Here is a 16,826-nt window from a genome sequence, read left to right on the forward strand (position 1 = left end):
AGGACTAAGGCATGGACTGGAATGAAAATGTTGGGATCAGTACCAGCAGTTAAATTTGTATTGCTGGGGTGCAAGGCCAATGAGTACTTTTGCATAAATACACTCATACACTGAACTTCCCTGAGTATCCAGTGATGTCTCCAGCATCCTTGTTAATGATCATTTTCTCATCTCTGAAAGCTCTTTCTCTTCACCCCCTGCTTCTTTTTCTCTTCTGTTAACATACAGTCCTTCAGTCAGCCAGGGAAGGTACCAGCTTGCAAACCCAGAATGAGTTTTTCATTATGTTAGATTGGAAAGTTGGAGTTTGAACTTCTCGGTGAGTCTGGCAACTTCTTAGCTGGCTGGCTTTGACAGGCAGTTGTAGGGTCATGTTATGTGACATATCTTTTATTGGAAGGCAGGATAGCCTTAGACTCGGCAGAAGTGAAGCCATGATGGCTAGTGTAGAACAAAGACCGGTTCTGTATTTTTGCAAACATATAAACAAAAAAGAATTAACTGTTAATTTTTTGACAACTGAATCCTCCTCACTATGATAAAAAAGTACTGCAAGTGACAATGATAAAAAAGTCTTTGAAAACAATGCAGGTGCTGAAGATAATCAGAAATATGGTCTTCCAGTAAATTTAAATGGCATGTTATCCATCACTGCTATGACCTCAGCACTTCCAGTTTACAGACATTGTTTAGACCTCTTGAATACTTATTATCAGTTCTAGTTATTTACTGCTAATACACTCCGATTTCTTTTTCATATCTCTTCTAAAGTAATCTTGACTTTTACCTAACCTTTCCTAAGATTCCCAACCCCCAAGAGTGGTTGGAACCATCTGAGCACAGATTTTATTCCACTATGAGCACTGATGTAAATAAATAATTTTAAAATGGCCACATCTGCTGTGATATTCTTTTGTACAGTCAGATGGCCCTGCAGATTTTCTGACAGGCTTCTGAATCTTTGATGTGAAGAAACATTATTAGTGTTAATTCTCCTTGCCATTTGTTCCTCAAAGTGCTTTTTATCCTGCTGTGTTTTTACATGCAATCTGCCACCAGATATGTTATTTCTATTTTTTTCCATTTGGCCACGACTTCAGCTTTCAGTGTGTTCTGCAGTCTCCTGTTACCTTATGGTTTAACACTGCATATTTCCTTTTACCCTTCCTCAAGTTCTTGTTCATAAGCTGTATGGTCATGTACTCTAGTGTTTCCTTTGCAGACTGCCTTTTGTCAGGAAGAATGGAGAAGGACCCTCTGCAGGGTCTGTGTCCATGGTTCGTTTGTGGGCAAGGGACAGAGAGCCAATAGGTCTTCTGAGCACTCCTGAGGACTTGGTGACTGAGACCTGCAGCATCACCTCAGCCCTGAGATGGCAGAGACAGATGTGCATCCTGCAGCTGTGAGCCTGCCTTGGGCCAACCAAAGTCTCTACTACTTTCTATTAGATTACTCAGAATATCTTTAAGAAATAACATGCCGCTGAGGAACGTCACAACGCAGTTTCAGCTGCTGCCTGGGGAAGCAGGAAGACAGGTCAGCAGCTTTCCTGGGGACTTGTCTGCCTCTTACCCAGCTGTTCCCAACTGATCCATGAGCAGAAATCCTGGCTGCAGCTGGGCAGGGAGAGATGCCCCTGCAGAGAACTGAAGATCTGAAGAGAGGGGAGGGTGCCAAAGTGAATTGAAATTAACTGGGAATTAAGGGCTTCTCTTTGTGTATGAAATCTGCTCAGAAATGCTTTGCAGGTGGTGAGCCCTGGGGACTTCATGACTAGCTGAGTTTTGCTGGTATTTCATACCAAGCAAAGCCATAGCTATCCTGGCACTATGTATTGCTGCCAGCTCTTGCTCACTTTGAAGAGTGAAAACACACAAATTTGATGAATTTTTCCTGGGGAAAAAATCCTTAAAACCTTTCCTGGATATGACCATGGGAAACTTGATCTTTCTTTGAAGTTGGCTCTCCTTTGAGCAGGGTGCTCAGGTTCTGCGAAAAAGCTGCCTGCTGAGATGTTGTCTGGGATTGAACTGGTATAAAACCAGATATATTACAGCGTTACTGACCTAACTGCAATGGCAAAACTCTTCTCTTGACTTGTCCTCTAAGTTAATTCTGAACACATTTCTCTCCTGATTTATGCTCTTCTTTCCAGTTTACCCAGTGACTTCTCTACTTGCATCAGTTTCCAGACACTATCTCATCCTTTCCTTTCCTTACACTACACAGATTTATCCTTTTGAGCTCTTCATTTGCACCTCCTTCTGATATTTGACTTTGGACATTTGAAGAACTAACCCCCCGTAAGTGTTGTCTGCAGTCTCTAAATTCTTCTTTAATAACATTCCTCCAGTCTCAAATCTGAGTTTTAGGTATTCTTTAAGCTAATTTACAAGAGCCTGTTTGCTGATTGCAAACAAGTGGAAGAAAAGAAAACCAACAATGAAAATACATCAAGCACAAAGGAATTCTTCTTGTGAGACTGGATATTGAAAGTACAAGGGCAAAAGGGAGATCATGGAAAAGGAGAGCTTTTTTACTGTGAATGTGTATCCCTTGGTATAGCAACAGAAGGAACAATGCATAATCCCTCTTGAAGGGGGTATTGTTCCCCAGGAACCTCCATGGGCACAGCAGGGACAGAGCTGTGCTGTTGAGCCCTTTGTCCTGACAAGGAGAGCAGGCAGAGGCAGCTGCAGGAGGGTTGCATGATGGCTGTTCATCTTGAGCCTACTGAAGGGGTAGTTGCTGGGTAGCTCCCAGCAATTCATACTCCAGCAACATAGGGTGATACAATCTTTATAACCATCGCTGCTTTCTGCTGTGTGCCATCTGACAGCAGCTGTCAGGGTGACGGGAGCCACTGCTCAGTATAACAGCAAGACAGGAAAACTGGCCATGTTTGCTGGGAATGAACTGGGACAGTTGGGCACCTTCTTGAAGTTCACTGATAGGAGAACTGGGCATAGACTGAGTGTAAAGTAGGTCCTTGCTTGGCCAAGCAAAGGTGTGGCCAGAGAGCTTTTCTCTTTTCTGGACTGATGGCTCTTTCCTCCTGTCCCCTGATGTCAGCAGTATCCCCTTTTGTGTGGGCTCCACTAGCCACTGCATGCACCAGCCTCTTCCATCTTTCAGCATCTGTCTGGAACACACCGGTACATGAAAGGTGACCTTTATTTGGTGGGTATGGGAAATGCCTGTGGTATAAGGACACTAATTTCTGACTTGCAGCTGGCTAGGGCCACTAAGATGAAGCAGATGACATGTATTACGTGTCACTGATTTTTTTTGTCCTCACGTGGGAAACAAGTAATAACCCCGGTTTGGCTTTGTTTCTTTGTATCTCTTGCTTTGTCTCATTTATTGTTCTGTTCTTATCATGAATTCTCTTACCCTGACCAAGTCTAATTTCTACAGAAAAGCTTGATGAAGAATGACCAAGGTAACTTCTGGAGAGAAAGTCAGTTGCAGGGAAATGCCAGGCCAGGTCATTATTAATGACTGGCTATGAAATAAATAACAAGCTTATTAACTTTGCAGATCACAGCAAGCTAGAATAGGCTGCAGGTACTTTGGAGGACACAGCCTGAGCTTGACAAATGGTCTTGTCAAATTGGAGAAGCAATTTGAGAAGAATAGGATGCAGTTCTGCAGGGACACGTGTGAGCTCCCACCTTATGCAGAAATAAGCAGTGCATGAGGATAACGTGCATTAATGTTGCTCTGCAGAGCGGGGCCTGGGGGTCACAATGGATCAAAGGCAAAACATGAGTCAGCGGCGTCAGATCGTCTCCATGCCAAGATATATGGACTGAATTACAGCCTGCAAGACAAATGGAGTGAATTTTGTTCTCAGCATGTGCGAGCCCCTGGCAGCGATGCTCTGCTCAGCTGAGGGCACTGAACTTCCAAGAAGGATGTGGCCCAGCTGGACAGAGTCCAACAGAAAGCAACAGAAATGGTCAGCAGTGTGGAATACGTGACCTGTGAGGGATGAGCATGAGAGCTGGGAGCATATAAGTGAGAGATGGGAGGACTGAGGAGAGGGAGTCGTGGGAAGAGCAGTCAGTTAAGGGTCTGCAGCCAGTGTTGCTATGGGAGGGTGTGTGAAGGGTAGAGCAGGGAGCAATGGGAGAAAATCTATCCCAGGTTTTCCTGTCTCCTTCTTTACTGGGCTGCCTTCCTGCCATGTAGAGCCAGACTGGGTGCCGAGGGGGGCTGAGGAGGGTCAGTATAGGGATGGAGGGCTCTCGTGGCTGTATGGGAACCCCTGTTCAAGAGGTATAAGGCGTATGTTGGGGAGGTAGGCATTGCTTCAGGGACTGAAGTACGAGTGCTGTCACCTGGGGTCTGCAGAGTATGAGAAGAGCAGCAAGTCCCTGTGCCGGTTGTTACAAACAGCTCTTGGTCACTATGGGGGGGAAGCAGGATAAGAACCTGCAACAGTACAAAATATTGATGCACAGAGGAAGTGAATGACCCTGTCTCTGTCTGGCCAAGAGAAAGATCAATGGATGAACATTGCAGCAGGTGGAGATTGGACACTGGGGTGCACTTGATAATAACTGTTATACCTAGGTAGGTTGTAAGATCTCCATCACTGGAGGATTTCTGGTGATGCTTGAGGAAATGTGCATCAGGGGTGATTAGAGTGCAATGACTGCTTTGGGGTAGGAATGCACTACAAGACCTCCTGAGCATCTTTCCAGACCCCTTTGCTCTGACTGATTTTTGTGCAAGTCAAGTGGCTCAGAACAGGGAACGCATCCTGACCTTCAGCTGGTGAGCAGGAGCAGTGCCCCAGGAGCTGCTTGCTTCTCTGCAGGCTGCATGTGGGACCCAGAAGAGAACAGCATGAGAGAAGAGCCTCGTGGGGAGCAGAGCAGCTATCCTAGATATGGCTCTGCTCCCTGACCCAGTGTGCTGTCCATGCTCATCACAGGGACTCTGCAGTGAGAGGCTCTTGGCTGAAGCATTAGTTGCTGAAGGTGTGAGCGAATGGACTGGGGTGGGAGGGATATGCCAGTTCTCCCTTCCAGCCATGCATGATCAAGGCATATTTGTCTGCAAGCCTGCTGGGAACAGCTTTCTCTGGGGCCTTGCCTGGCTGCCTGCCTTGCTCCCTGCGCTGCTGTGCTCCCAGGCAGCACAGCCTCCATCAGTGCCACAAAGAGGAGTGTGAAATGGCAAGTGATACGCATTTGTGGTACCTTCACACCAGCAAATGGGTGAAGGCTGCTGCCAAAAGCTTTGCTATAATGTGTTTATTTTCTTTGTAGTTGCAGGGTAAAATTGGGGGAAAAAAAGAATATGAGCAAAGGCTGTTGGACAGCTGGGATCTAACTGTTTACACAAACTGTTGATGGGGAATGTAAGTAACCAGGGTCATATATGCACTACGGCATTTGTTAGATTAAGGGTACGAAAACATTGATTAGATCATGTATTATTACATGCCTTATGTTTTACTGTTACTGTAAGCCTGTACTGAATCAAATTTCCCAGCTCCTCTGCAACTTGCCAGCAGAATGGAAGTACTAAATAATCTTGAACCTTTATTAATACAAGCTGGATGAGAGTTGCAGATAAGAAACTGTTGGACATCAAATTCCTGCTGCCTGGGGAGTCCTTTCCCTGACCAATAATGTGAGCCTAGCAAAGGGTAAATATTCCCCAAGCAGCAGTGAAGAAAACAAACAAGGAAATAAATCCTGCATAGCACTGACATGCAAGAAGTACCGCAGAGCCAATTTTCTAGGGAAACTTGGCACTTCTCTCCAGCTACTGCATTGCTCATGGAGTTGGGTTAGCCCACATGTGCCTGCTTGAGCTCTGGCACAGGTCTGGCCTGGGTTGTGATTAGGAAACACTCTCTCAAACTGGCATCAACTCTTCTCTAAGGTAGGGATGGGAACTGAAAGGACATTCAGGGACAACAGGAAAAGAGTAGAAATGGTGGTTTACTTGGGCTGAGTGTCTCTGCCATTGCCAGATCTGGAGTAATTAAATGAAGGCACAGGGCTTGCACTGTTTGTGTGAACTGGAGAATGTTCACTTTTGTGTGGCTGTTCTGCGGGACTGGAAGGCCTCCCCACTCTGTGCCTGGTGGTGCAGCAGCGGCGAAAACCAGCATGGGAGCAGGGGCAGCAAACCTGCAAAGCAGCAGTAGCAGCCAGTGTCGTGGCAGCTCATCTCCACTGCTCTCCTCTAATGAGGTGGTGGATTTTCCAGTTTGGACCATGTAAGTGCCAAGTAATACTGAGCCTCCAGGGAAATCCTTGTGCTGCCACCAACTGCAAGGACTTGCGCGTCTTATTTGGTGAGGCTGCTCTAAACCCAGAGAGCTAATGCGGAAAAGCTTCTTCAGACCTTGTAGGCAAGAACAAGGAGTCTGCCAGTACTTTGAACACGGGATAGTTTGCCACCCACAGCTATCTGCACAGGAACTTGTTGCTGGACATGCCAGGTAAAAGCAGAATAAGTCATCATCAAGAGCCATGATGGGCAAGATGGTTGTGGCCCCAGCCTGGGATCACAGTGGTTGTTGCAGAGGGAAGAGTAGGATGGCTGGATGGTGGCTGCTGCTGGGGAAAGATCTTTCGGTTGTTACTACCTCCATCTTTCCCATCCTCTCTGGCAACAAGCGCAGAACTGTATTGCCCCATGCCTGTCCCATCCTGTCATGTTTTGCCAGCAGCAAGGTACAGGAAAGTGACAATTAGTGTGGGGAAAAGTGTGGCCCCTGTCAATGTTCCCAAGTGTCCATCTAACCTTTGCACCAGCAAGAATAACAAACCTTCATCTATTCCTCTCTCTCCCAGCTCTGCCTCTTCCTGCTAGTCTTCTTTTCCCATTGTAAACATCAAAGCATACTATATCCTCCTCCTTGGGGTCTCAGAGTTGAACTTTGCTGTGTTGCTGAGGAGATTTGAGTCATCTCTGATACGTCTTATCAATGCATGTTGATTTCCTGAAAAGGGGTAAAACCCAAGGACGATTTATTATTATAGTTTATTATCACAACTTGTCTAGGAAAGATGTTTTCAACACCTGGTGAAAGATTTCTGAAGCCAAGCTCTTTAATGTATCAGACCAAGCATCACAGCATCGCATCTGAAGTGTGTCTGTGACTATGCTTATTCTTTCTTTCTTGCTGCCTTCTCTCATTTTTCATTGTTCTGATATATCTGAAGAAGGCATTTTCAGGGACTAACATTTGAGTTCTGTGTTAGCTCCAGGTGAAACTGAATGCCTTGAAATACCCTGCACAAGGTATACTGTGGTTGATGCTGAAGCCTCAGATTTTCCTCCTACACCTTCCTGTCCCCAGCCCTTTCCTCCTCAGCCATCCCATGGGATGGTCTCAGATGAGACCTTCCTGACATGGTCTCAGCCAGCCATTACTCACCTGCTGGGAAAGATGTTCTGCGGAGCCTCTGCAGACATCATTTTCCCTGAGGCCCATCCAATGCCAGGTGCATTGATAGCTCTGCATTGGCAGCTGTGTTCTGCTTGTTGAGACAACAAACCTCCTCCGTGGATAAATCCTGATAGTATAAGCAAGATCTCTCTGGCTGGAGGTGAAAACAAGAGAGCAGAGGCAGCACTGCCCTGCAAACATCACTTAGCCCAGGGACACAGAACTACAGTAGGTACATTTTCATGTTTTCCTCTCTTGCACTCCTATAGCACCATCCCCAAGTGCTTTTCTTGTCCTCCAGGTAACCCAGCCTGCTTCTTTGCTGGTGCAAACTCTCCTCCTGCTTTTCCTCCCACTGCTTTCCTGAAGAACTCAACCTCTTTTTCTCCCCTGGAGAGATGAGGGTTGTCCACCCTTGCAGAGAAGCTGCACCACTCACATGTACAAGGCCATGACTGTACTTGAGCTGCTGCATGGCAGGAGGGAAGAAAACAAACTGTGGCCCACAGCAATGGCTCAATGGCTTTGATACCTGCACAGTAAAGAAGGGTGCTTTTCAGGGCTGTGTCACCTCCTCTACTTTTGGCAGACTCCACCTGGGAGGAAGCAAAGATGTAGTGACAGGAGACTGAGGAAAAGGAAAACGTCACCTCAGTGTTATCCAGGGGTTCAATAAAATTCTGTATGTTTTGATTGCGTGTTTCTCTAAAAAAATCCATTAAAACTGATGCTGACACACCGCATGGTTTTAACACCCATCCACAAAGCCAACTCTTTCCTGAGCATTTCCTTCTCATCCAGGCTGCAAAGCTGAGGTCCTGGACCTCATCTGATAAAAATGAGGGTGGTGCCTTGCCCTTGTCTCCGCTTTCATCAGCTTGTCCCTGGATGCCAGCAGTACATTCATTTCTTGCAGCAACAGAGAGACCGTAACAGCTCCAAGCAGCATGTGAGGGGAGAGCCCAGGCTTGATTTGCATTGATTTATGCACTAAGCTTTCCCTTTGTCTGAGGAGCTTTTAGCTAATAGGTCCCTCACTGGCAGGAGCCAAGGTCTAATTACATGATAAAATTGTGCAGATGTGCCCTTAGAAGAGGCACACGCTGTTAATAGAGTATTTTACCACGGTGGCTTGTCCCAGTTTGGAGGGGAAAAAAGGTCTCCTTTTAATCCTTTTATTTATTTTTCTTTTAATATCTTTTGGGCTTGTAGAACTGTATCTCATGTAGGCACACATCTAAAATGAAGAAGACCTCAGCCCCACTGCTAAAGCTATTATGGCCTGTATGTCTGGGCCTGTATTTCAAGAAACAGGGGCTTTGCCTTTCCATACGTGGCCATGGGTGAGGAAGTGACGAAAGGATCAAAACACTGAGGAAATTCCCCAAAGCAGGTGTTACTCAAGTGACATGTGTAGTTACATTTGTCATGTTCAAAGCACTTCAAAGACCAAGTGCAATCCTACTTTGAGGGGTGGGTAAAGATGACAGGAATAGAGCATTTGAGAAGCTGACAGCTAGGGTATTTGTATAGGAAGTTCAGAGGGTTCATGCCTTCATGGACAGGATTATTTTTGTGAAAGATTTTCTGGAGGAATATCTATGGATAAAACCCATATTTCAGATGCACAAAATTACAGGACCTGCAGAGAGAAATCTAGATATGAAAATTATGTTCTGGGAGGTGGCCCCGTTTAGTGCTACCCTTTTAATGATGTGGTTGTTCCTCTTTTCCTTTTATTTCCAAGTCTTTGGGCAAGGGAAAAAGCAGAAAATGTTGCAAGGGGGGCTGGATCTTGGCACATGCAGGGAGCAAGGGTCTAGATACGGTCAGTCTGGGATGACTGAGCAGCAAAACAGGGCCTGGGGACTGAAGCCTGAGCTCTGTGAATGTGAATGCTGGCTAGGGCACCTCTGTCCTGTCTCTGGTCATTCAAGGCAGGTCACTTCAGTCATTCATAGATGGTTTCCTAATTACTGGTTATTTTCTGAGTTGTTTGTTCTGAGTCATGAGTGTCTCAGCTGTGGAATGGAGTTTTTCTACAAGCAGTTGTAGCTCTGCCTTGGATTTATTTTGCATATATATATATTACATATATATATTACATATATATATATGTAATACCTGAAACCTTGAAATCTATTCAAGGTAATCTGTCACTCAGAGTGAATGGATTCTTCTGTCTGCAGTCCACTCACTTTGGTGCTTAGACTAATACATGGAGAAATGTCATTCCACCTTTTCACAAGAACAACTAATGTTTGTGGAGCCCTTCTCAGTGAAGAACACTATGGAGACTCCCAAAGCAAATAACTAGACCTTTCCAGATTAGGGTTTTAACAGGGTGTAAATAATAAGCAGATCATGCCCCAAACAGCTACCATTGTTTGCAGGTTATGACCAATTCTTGCTCTTGATGTCTATGACAGAGGTGAGGCAAGTGATGGAGTTTTGGACCAATGCATTTGCAGAAGTTGAAGCCAACCAGATAGGTTTAAGACCATGGAAGAAATGCCTATTATTAACTAGGAAGGAATACCTCCATGTTTTTTATTCAAACTACACCCAGGTATAGGATATCTGTGGTTAATCTGGGCCTGACCAGCATTTCCCCTGTTATCTGCTCCTGGCAGAGACTCCAGAGCAACTCCTCAGGGAAGTTGCTGATCATGTATAATTTATCTTCCAGTTAGTCCAGAGCTTCCCACATGGTGTGAGTCCAGATCCCAAGCAAAGCTTTTGGGTCCAGCCCATTGTGGTTCACACCTTTTCATGACAAAAGAGAACTGAAACACTGTCAAGATCAGGGCTGTCTCCCATCTCAGTTGTCCACTGGTGTGCAGTGAGGGCTTTGGGACCTTGATTTGAAGGCTGATACCTGAAGGTATGAGCTTCTAAGGTGCCACAGGCTCAAGTACAGCAAAGCCCTTTAGCACTTGCTGAACTTTAAGAATATAAATGAAGTCCAGGAGATTAATGCTGTGCTTAAAGGCTTTGCTGGATCAATATATCTTGTAGCATCAGTTCCAGAGGTGGATGGCTGTCAATGACAGGGTCTGTTTCACAGTAAATTCTCTGGATCACCATGACTGCCTGTGAAAAGCTCTTGAGAGAGAGGTCTTTTGTTTGAGTTGTCCCATCAGTGCTAACGTTCAGAGTGCAGTGGCCAGCAGTAACTGCCCATGGTAATTCCTAATGACCATGAAGTATTTTTGCCCCATTCCAGAATGGAAGGGGATTGTAATTCCACATGTGGATTTCCTGTAAAAACGTGAACTCTCTCCCATGAGTCTTCATGTTAGGATCATGGAATCATAGAATCATTAGGGTTGGAAAGGACCTTAAGATCATCTAGTTCCAACCCCCCTGCTGTGGGCAGGGACACCTTACGCTGATCACAGAATCACTGAATCATTAGGGTTGCAAGGGACCTCTGGAGATCATCTAGTCCAACCCCCCTGCCAAGGCAGGGCCACCTAGAGCAGGTTACACAGGAACATGTCCAGGAAAGTTCTGGATGTCTCCAGAGGGGGAGCCTCCACAACCTCCCTGGACAGCCTGTTCCAGTGCTCTGCCACCCTCAGTGTAAAGTTGTTCTTCCTCATGTTGAGGTGAAATTTCCTGTGCTTTAGTTTATGGCCATTGCTTCTCCTCCTGTCGCTGAGCACCACTGAAAAAAGTCTGGCAGCATCCTCCTGGCACCTGCCTTTGAGGTAAGGCTTTGAGGTTAAAGCTAATCCTGAGAACTTTTCCCGATGTATTTTCAGAATTAGTTGCTAGAGTTTTTGTATGTGAAGTGATCTTTACTTGAAGATACAGTCATGGATTTGCAGTAGGTGTAAATTGACATCTGGTCTCTGGCTGTCAGTAAATCTTCACTACAGGAGGGTCTGTCTGTTCCTTTCTTTCTTTATTTTTTATAATTAGCAATTTGAATCAATGGTAAAAAATCTCCAAAGGTGGACCCAGTTGTAGCAACATTTATTGAGCTGTGTTCCACAGGAGACTGTTCTGGGTCTGGAATTACTCAATATTTTTATTAATGACTTCACAGCAGAAGAGAGTTTGCTTATTAAATTTATAGAAAGTTTGCTTATTAAATTTATAGATGGCATCAGCGTGGGAGATGCTGAAGACACTAGGAGATGGGGATAGAATTCAAAATAAGCAAAGTGTTACACTGATGTGAGAATAGCCACCTTCAAAGAGTAGAGAGAGAGGCAGCAGCTCTACAGGAAGAGAGGTGTTGATCCCTCCCTTCTACCTAGTGGGGCATTTTAACTAAGCAAGTAGAAACTTCCACCTTTCAAGTGTTGTGCTGCCATGGTAAGGTCTCTGTTGAAATGCTGTTCCAAACAGGTGTGAGCAGATGAGATCAGCAAAAATGATGAGAGGTCTAGAAAACACTGTATGCAGGATTAAGCCTTCAGAGTCAAGTGTCAGTGCCGAAGGAGACGATGCCTTGGTTTCTCTGTCACCCAGTGGTGTCCTGTACCCTGGGTAGAAATGGACTGAGCTGCCTGCTGTGGCTTTATCTACAAGACCCAGCTGTTCTATTTGCAGCTTCCCCCCATCTCCTTTGAGCATACCTGCCAGACAGCACCCCTCTCCATCCCTGGCTCCCATTGTACAATCCTGCTGGAGCAGATATTCCTACTTTTTTAGCTACCATTCTCTGATCCTGATTTGTTAACCTCCTTTCCAGCCGATTATGGCCCTTAATGGAAAAGAAATTAATGTCTCAATTCACAGAGTATAAACAGCCATAAGACAAGAGCAAAACAATTTCTTCATTACTAGCAGTGGTTTCTGACTCTCTTTCTACTTGACAGGTTTCTTAATGATATTTGAGCTACTTGCTGACCATCCTATGCAGGTGGAAATCACAATGAGCTCTTAATGACAAGTGGCCTCTTTATGTGTTTTCTATTCTTGTGTGGGTGTGATGGACAGCAAGTAATTCTGACATTAATTTAGTATGAAGGAAAAGGGTATGGATCCTCTGTAACAACTCTGAGTGTAGCAGATCATGACCTGAGTGTAACACAACCATGTCTCACTATTGTGAAAATGATGTAAGCTGTATTGGAATGCCTAAACAGAAATGTCCAACCATGCCGAATAATCCTTTTTCAGACCTTGGCATTTTTGGTTTATCTTAGCTAGAATGCTGGGTACAGTTCTGGACAATGAAATTCAAGGAAGCTGCATATAGAGAAGAGCAAAATAATATCCCCAAACCACCCCCAGAAACACCATACCTACAAAATGATGTAAGCAGTAGGACTGAAAGAACTGGGATTATTTAGTAGTAGACAAGACTGAAGAGGGATGTCTTCATGTGTGTAAATGGTTGTGAAAGGAAGACATGAATAAACTATTATTATGAGCAAGATAAAAGAGTAGTCTTACATTTCAGCAGATGTTAGGAGAGCCAGTCCAATAGTAAGGACAGCTGAGCACTAGACTATCTTGCTTCATGATCTGTGATGTGTTCATCCCTGAAAGTTTTTAAGCACAGGTTGGACAATCACCTTTCATCCTTCAGGAATGCTTAGGTGTAGACTGATCCTGCCTTAGGGCTGCACGCATAGATGAGCTGTCTTGTTACGTTTCTTCAGGTTCTTTGTCTTTGCTTCATTTATAGACAGGATTGGTTTGTGGCATTGCCTGGCAAAAATAAAGAGTTTTGGCATGCTGACTCCCATTCAGGAATTGGGGACCAAAAGAAACTGAAAACTCCCACTGCAGGGCAATTAGGTTTTCACAAGACTGTGTTAAAACAGTATTATTCATTGTAAACAAGAATTACAATGAGCCAGTAAAGAATAAAGCTATAGAAAGAAGACATGCATAATTCCTAAATAAAGTAAGTTAGTTCTATTGTTAATACAGAAATAAAAATATGAGAAACTGTAAAGATTGTGATTTATGTGTTGAAAAGCAATAATGATGCTAAGCCTAGTAGGTAACTAAGTTGTCTTATGTTTCCGAGGAAAAGTTTTATGTGAAAGATGGAGGTCATGGACAAGCAGGAAACTGCCTGAAAACAAGTAAAACAAGTTCACAGCAAGAAGAACACCACCTCAGAGTGGGGTCTTCTTTATACGCCATCACTAATGCGAAACTGTCTCCTCCTACATCTGAGAAATAGCTATACTTAGTCTGTTGTCTGCTATAAAGCTTTTTTCTCTGCTCATGCATCTAGAAAATCCTGGGTCTTGTCTCACTTCTGACGTCTCTCACTTGCATTTTTCCTCCTGTTCTATTTTCTATTAATCTGAGTCAATTTTGCAAATGAGAAAATGAGGACCAGACAGCACATAACTGAATATGTTCTCTTAAACATTTGCCCATATTACTGAACACTAATTCTAATTCAGCACTATTGTTTTTAGCCTACTAAAGTCTAAAAAGAGACTGAGGTTATAAGACTAGTCCAGATGGGATCATGCCTCCTTGTAGTCAGCAGAGATGAATGGGTATTTTTAGGGAAAGGTTCATGTGAAGGTATCTGTTTCTCTCTATTGTCGTCATATTGTCTCTCTCAGCAGCTATAAAGGGAGCCCATGGTGATTATTTGAGATGAAGTTATCTTCGTGGTAGATGTCTACATTCATTAAGAATCACACCTCTTGTTTCTAAATAATACAACCCTCTGCTTATAATAGATTATTTAATGCACTTTCATGTTTCTTTGGCAATAGGTGTGATTTCTGGGGTTGTTGATGTACTGTTTTCACGAGACAAACTTTTGCAGGAAGCAGTTACCTGTGAGTGTCCCATCTTCATCCTAACCTGCAGATGAGGGAGGTTTAACAGAGCCAGATTGTGTGCTTTGCACCTAATTGTAATGGCCAGTTTTGACATTAGATATGCTGAGGAGCATGGCTATTGAGAGCTGATTAGTGGCAACCAGTCTCTTGGTAACAAAGTGGGAAGAGTATAAAATGGCTTGGAGCACACAGAAACACACAGTCATTCAGCCCAAACTGTCCCTCTGTACTTTTCAACTTCTTTGGTAGATGCCATCTACCTCCACACCTCTACTTAATTCCTGGGCACTTGCTGCCTTCAACTTTTCTATGAGTCACTCAAAACACATCGCTGAGAATATCTTCATGGGCATTTATTCTGCCATATTGTTTCTGTCGACTTCTCTCTTCCAGTTAACAGAATCAAAGGGTCAGAGAATATCTGAGGTTGAAGAGAGATTGTCTGGTCCAACCCTGCTTAAGCAGGGTCCTAGAGCTGATTGTCCAGCACCATGGCCGAATGGCTTTTGAATATCTCCAAGGATGGAGACTCCGCAGTGTCTCTGGGAGCCTGTGCCACTGCTCAGTCATCCTCATTGCAAAAAAGTGTTTCCTGATGTTTAGATGGAAGCTCCTGTGTGTCAGTTGGTGCCCATTGCCTCTGGTCCTGTCACTGGGCACCACTGAAAAACACCTGGCTCCATGCTCTTTGCAAACTCACTTCAGGTATTTACAGATTTTGATAACCCCTCTGACCCTTCTCTTTTCCAGGATAAACAGTCCCAGCTCTTGGGCTTTTCTCATAGAAGAGTTGTTCCAGTCTCTTAATCATCTTCGTCACCCTTTATTGGACTTTCTTCAGAGTGTCCCTTGTACTGAGTTGCCCACGTCCCTTGTGCTGAGAAGCCCCAACTGGACACAGCACTCCAGGTGTGGCCTCACCAGTGCTGAGTATAGGGGAATGATCACCTCTCCTGACCTGCTGCAATGCGTTGTCTGATGCAACCCAGGATTCCATTTGCCTTCTTTGCTGCAAGGGCACATTGCTGGTTCATGATCAAGCTGGTGTCCACCAACACCGCCAGGTCCTTTCATGCAAAGCTGCTTTCAGCTGGGTTTCCCACAGCATATGTTGGTGCCTGGAGTTGCTCCTCCGCAGCTCAGGGCTTTACACTGCTCCTTGTTGAACTTCATGAAGTTCCTGTCAGCCCATTTCTCCAGCCAGTTGAGGTCCCTCTGTATGGCAGCACACTCCTCTGGACTCCTCCCAGTTTTGTGTTGTCAGCAAAGTTGCTGAAGGCACACTCTGACACATCACCCAGGTCATTAATGACAATATTGAGCAGGACTGCACCCAGTACTGACCCTTTGGGTACACTGCAAGTTGTATGCTTCCAGCTAAGCTTTATCTCTGGGCCCAGAGATGGATCACCACTCTGTGGGCTCAAATGTTCATCCAGTTTTCAATCCACCTGAGTTTCCTTCAGGTTTTATTCACTTGTAGAGAAAATTAATTTACCAGAAGTTGCTTTCACCTCTTTAGCCCAGAGGACCTGCTGGCAGCTTAACAGATGGTCTATGAGCAGGTGTAGTCCCTGGACTTCAATCTAAGATGCAAATTCTCTCTTTTTAGCTCAGAAAGAAGATTTCATATTATAAGAAACATCCCCATGGCCAAGTGACTGCACAGGTAGAAGCAGGAATCCATATTAAGCCTCTGCCATAAGCACAGCTTGGAACACATAGGTCTTGCTATAGCCCTTCAGCAATGGTGCATATGCCTGCAGCTACAGCATGTGCTTCATGTCAGCTGTTGAACTCCCAAGGTAGCTCCTCTTGGGCACTGTGAGTGGGTCAGCAAGTGCTCTGTCACTGCCTGGGTGGAAATTACTGTTCCTATGGTGTTTGTCAGTGGACTATTGAGAAAGGCAAGCTGCCTTAGCAGGGTATAAATTCCCCTGTCTATATGCCAGTTCTCTTTCAGCAGATGCAGAGTGCAAGAGATGAAGCTCCTCATGCCAGCTACCCTCATCCTGTTCCTCTCTGCATCCCAGGCACAGGGGAACAGGAGCACACCTCCGTCCTCACTGTGCACAATGGAGGCCACTGGGGCAAACTGGGGGAGTCAGCAATTTTGCCACTACGGCTATGCCAATGGAGCTGAAGGTAAAATTCTCCCTATTTCCCAGAATTTCTTGTCCCTGTGCCTTGGTCCACAGCTCTCCACCTCCCAGGATGGTCTTGTCCAGAGTCTGAGGGCTTTCTGCAGCGGTTTTCCTCTTCCTGACTATGGCACTCTGTACACAAAAATATGAGTCTTCTGGAAAACTTAGCCTAGAAAATGGAGCAAAATCTGCAATATATGTGGTTTGCAGACCAAGGTAGAGCCCTAACAAGGTGGCAGAATGACACAGTACTCAAGAATGTGAAGTTTTTCTGCTGTAAATGAGCACTAGCTTCATCTTCATCACTGCCTACACATCCCATATCCCACAGCTAAGGAAACATGAGTAAAGCTTGGCTTTAGCTTTACACTGGGACATACCTGTGACGTTTGATTTCTTGCATCTTGCTGAGCCTGCTAATGCCTCAAATGATGATGTCTTTAACACCTACCAGTACGTTAGCATAACTTCTCACAGTTATTGAAG

The 16,826-nt window shown here is 44.8% G+C and overlaps 1 protein-coding gene across 1 annotated transcript; it reads left to right on the forward strand.

Annotated features, from left to right (window-relative positions):
- The first annotated feature begins 16,178 nt into the window (after window positions 1-16,178).
- LOC134161983 (vitelline membrane outer layer protein 1-like) lies at window positions 16,179-16,624 on the forward strand. The gene is given in 5 exon segments (XM_062615380.1): window positions 16,179-16,235; window positions 16,238-16,291; window positions 16,293-16,418; window positions 16,509-16,572; window positions 16,575-16,624. Coding segments are annotated over 5 exon segments (351 nt in total).
- The last annotated feature ends 202 nt before the right edge of the window (window positions 16,625-16,826 follow it).

Source organism: Pezoporus occidentalis, unplaced genomic scaffold, assembly GCF_034315485.1.
Source record: "Pezoporus occidentalis ecotype Australia unplaced genomic scaffold, CSIRO_AGI_Poc_V1 ctg18, whole genome shotgun sequence".
Lineage (NCBI taxonomy): Eukaryota > Metazoa > Chordata > Aves > Psittaciformes > Psittacidae > Pezoporus > Pezoporus occidentalis.